The sequence below is a fragment of the Macadamia integrifolia genome, chromosome 3, assembly GCF_013358625.1.
Source record: "Macadamia integrifolia cultivar HAES 741 chromosome 3, SCU_Mint_v3, whole genome shotgun sequence".
NCBI classification, from domain to species: domain Eukaryota; kingdom Viridiplantae; phylum Streptophyta; class Magnoliopsida; order Proteales; family Proteaceae; genus Macadamia; species Macadamia integrifolia.
The window spans coordinates 27,013,374-27,016,280 of NC_056559.1; the positions used below are offsets into that span (position 1 = coordinate 27,013,374).

At 38.9% G+C, this 2,907-nt stretch overlaps 1 protein-coding gene across 2 annotated transcripts; it reads left to right on the forward strand.

The window, feature by feature from the left end:
- Positions 1 to 310: 310 nt before the first annotated feature.
- LOC122073516 lies at positions 311 to 2,532 on the forward strand. Of its 2 annotated transcripts, none has more exons than XM_042638107.1 (2): positions 311 to 1,183; positions 2,024 to 2,532. In XM_042638107.1, exons 1-2 carry the CDS (start codon positions 354 to 356, stop codon positions 2,100 to 2,102), a joined length of 909 nt encoding a protein of 302 aa, XP_042494041.1. In that variant the 5' UTR covers positions 311 to 353; the 3' UTR covers positions 2,103 to 2,532. The 2 variants fall into 2 exon arrangements, with proteins under 2 accessions (XP_042494041.1, XP_042494042.1); XM_042638108.1 differs by having other exon boundaries at positions 315 to 1,183; positions 2,042 to 2,532.
- Positions 2,533 to 2,907: the final 375 nt, after the last annotated feature.

Below are 2,907 nucleotides of genomic sequence, written 5' to 3' on the forward strand. Positions count from 1 at the left end.
TAATGAATCTGTCATTTGCAGGCTTAAAAAAGTTCATGCCCCTCACCAATTTGTACTCTTAAACCTGAATTAGTAGTTATCATTGTTGTTATGTAAAAACAGAAGACTAGATTGCTGCATGAACAAGACACAATAGTCTTTTTAAAGCAACGAAAACACTCAAAGCCAAAATTTGGAATTTGAGAGTTGGGCCTACCTTTTATAATAAAAAAAAAAAAAAAGAGAGAGTTGGGCCTACCCTACGTATACCTACCTAGAAGACCTTGACTTTTATGACTCTTTCAAGCACAGCCTCCATCAGGACCTCAGCCCCTCTACAGAAAATACTTAAACTTCGGCCAAAGGGATTGGTGATGATAATACACCCACACCCACCTCAAAAAGTCTCAAACTACTACAATTTCTTCCATTCTTTTACCTTAGGTTTCTCAACCATGGCTGATCTCCGATGTGATGTCCCTGAAAACTATGGCTATTCATCAGATTCCAGCATCCGGGCTCGAAGAACAGCTCAGAACTATGAGAATTATCGGTATTTAGATGGTGGTGGGATTGAATTTAGAGCAAGATCAGAAGGAGATCATGAATCAGGACCTCCATCACCAACACTGTGGAAGACAAGCCCAGCTAGAATTACTGAATCAGAGGCTTCACTTCTTCACCCCAGCTCCCTTTCTCCAGTATCTCGGAGGCATGCGATTGCCAAAAGCCGAAGAGAGCTCATGGAGATGATTCGAAACATGCCTGAAACTTCCTATGAGCTCTCCTTGCAGGACCTTGTGGAGCAACCACATGTGCGGGATAGTAGAGATATGAACAGTAATGATTCAAAGACTTCGAGAGAGAAAGCAAAGAGGAAAAAGAACCAGGAAAGAAATAAGGGTCGGATGCGAAGAAGTGTAAGTATGGAAAATGAACCTGTCCTGCTTAAGATGTTCTTCCCACTTTCTCTGGGGTCGATGAAGAAGAGCTTTTCAATGGATACAGGTTCCAAAATCTCACAAAAATCTCCATCTTTGGATGCACAAGAGAAAGGTGTTGATAAGGAGTGGTGGAAGAGAAGGTATTCAGTTGCAGGGGACAGTGATAGTGGGGTAGCAAGCAGCAATAACAGTGGAAGTACTGGAAGCAGTGGAAGCAGTAGTATTGGAAGTAGAAGTAGCAGCAGCAGCAAAGGAAGAAGGTATGTAAATTGGTTTCAGTTTCTCTGCATAGATACATCAAACAGACTTTCAGAATGATCTAATCTTAGTTTAATGATTTCTTTCTAAAGAAAAATTTAGAGGCTATATATCAGTTTACAAAACAACAAACAAGGGGAAACACTTGAAAATTTTTATAAGAAAATTGAAATCCAGTAGAACTGTTCCGCCACCCCCTCCTTCCTTTCCCCTCAAACCCCTTCTTCTTCTTCTCTCTCTGTCTATCTCTCTCTCTCTTTCTTCTGTTTCTCCCTTCTTTCCCTGAGGGGGAAGGGTTTTCTGAATAAGAATCTCTTCAAATATGGTTCCGTACGGATTTGAAGGAATATTTGTCTTTAATTACTTCTCAAATACCAATTTGCTCATCTGCTCTGTTTCTTCCTTCTTACCCTAAGATGGGAGGTCTTCTGAATAAGAATCACTTCAAATATGATTCCCTTTGTCTTTAATTACTTTTGAAATACCAGTTTAGGCCTGAAAGCATATCATATAGTTAATCAAACTTTTGAGTTTCCATATCTGATATGATAGGTTTTCTCTTCTGTTAATCACTTGAGTGGGCAACAAGAAAGGGGTTTTTTTTGGGGGGGGGGGGGGGGGAGGGGGAACAAATACAGCAGCCTTGAACTCCCACTTTCCAACTCATCAAATCAAGCAAAGATTCATATCGGATTTGGAAAATCTAAGTCCAAATAGGCATCAGGGACAAGTGTGTTACTAGGATACCAGGTTAATAGTCCAGATGTTTTGAGTTGAAAAGGCCACTGTAAAGGCTTTTATTTTATGTATTGATAATGCGTGTCAACATTGTTCTTGAACAGGGCTTCTCTGTGTTGCAGGCGAATTGGTGGCTTAATTGATTGCTGGTCCTGCTTCCAAACCATGGAAAATACCTTATGAAAGAAGGGCTCCCTTTTTTGAATGGGGACACCATATATAAGTATTTTTGTAATTATCTATCTAATAGGACTTAAAATAGCAGAACAGAGGTCCTTACTTTCCACAGAATTTCAGTGAGAGCATTGGTTTCACCATTACAGATGATCTTAATTTGAATAGTGAGTTATGGGTTAGCCTGCAGTCTCAAGAATATGGAGAGACATAACTGGGAAGGATAAAGCCTGAGATTGCTTTAGAACAATTAATAGTGCTTTTTGTTCAATTTAAATTCCAACCATATCAACACATTGCAGGTGCTATTCCTGCAAGAAGCCAAGACTCAAGAATTACCAGGAGAGATGAACTTCAAAAAGCAAATATGAGCAAGAAGGCTCTTTTCACATTTTTTATTTTCTTCCCGGCAATAACATCTTTTCACGTTTTGGTTTTATTCATTAATCCCAATTATGCTTTGTTTGTAATAATTAAGTGCATTTCGCTCGGAGAAAATATAGTTGCTCATCCCTCAGCAACTTCTCCAAATCAATCTTTAATACAAAGAACTTCTTGAAATCAATCAAGAGAAGCTTAGTTATAAGAAATTCACATGTCGTATGTAATGGTACTTAATCTATTCTTTTCAGTATTGATGAATGGAATAATCTTATTAAAGAGGGGGTGATGGAAAAAGGTCCAGGAACATATTAGATACTTTCTGCATATCAAAGCTCTTAAAGAGAGTTCAATCCAAGGTTGTTGTGATGAGGCCGATTCTGATTTCAATTCCGATTCTGGTCCAGATCGGTTAAAATCAGGCGCTTCACTC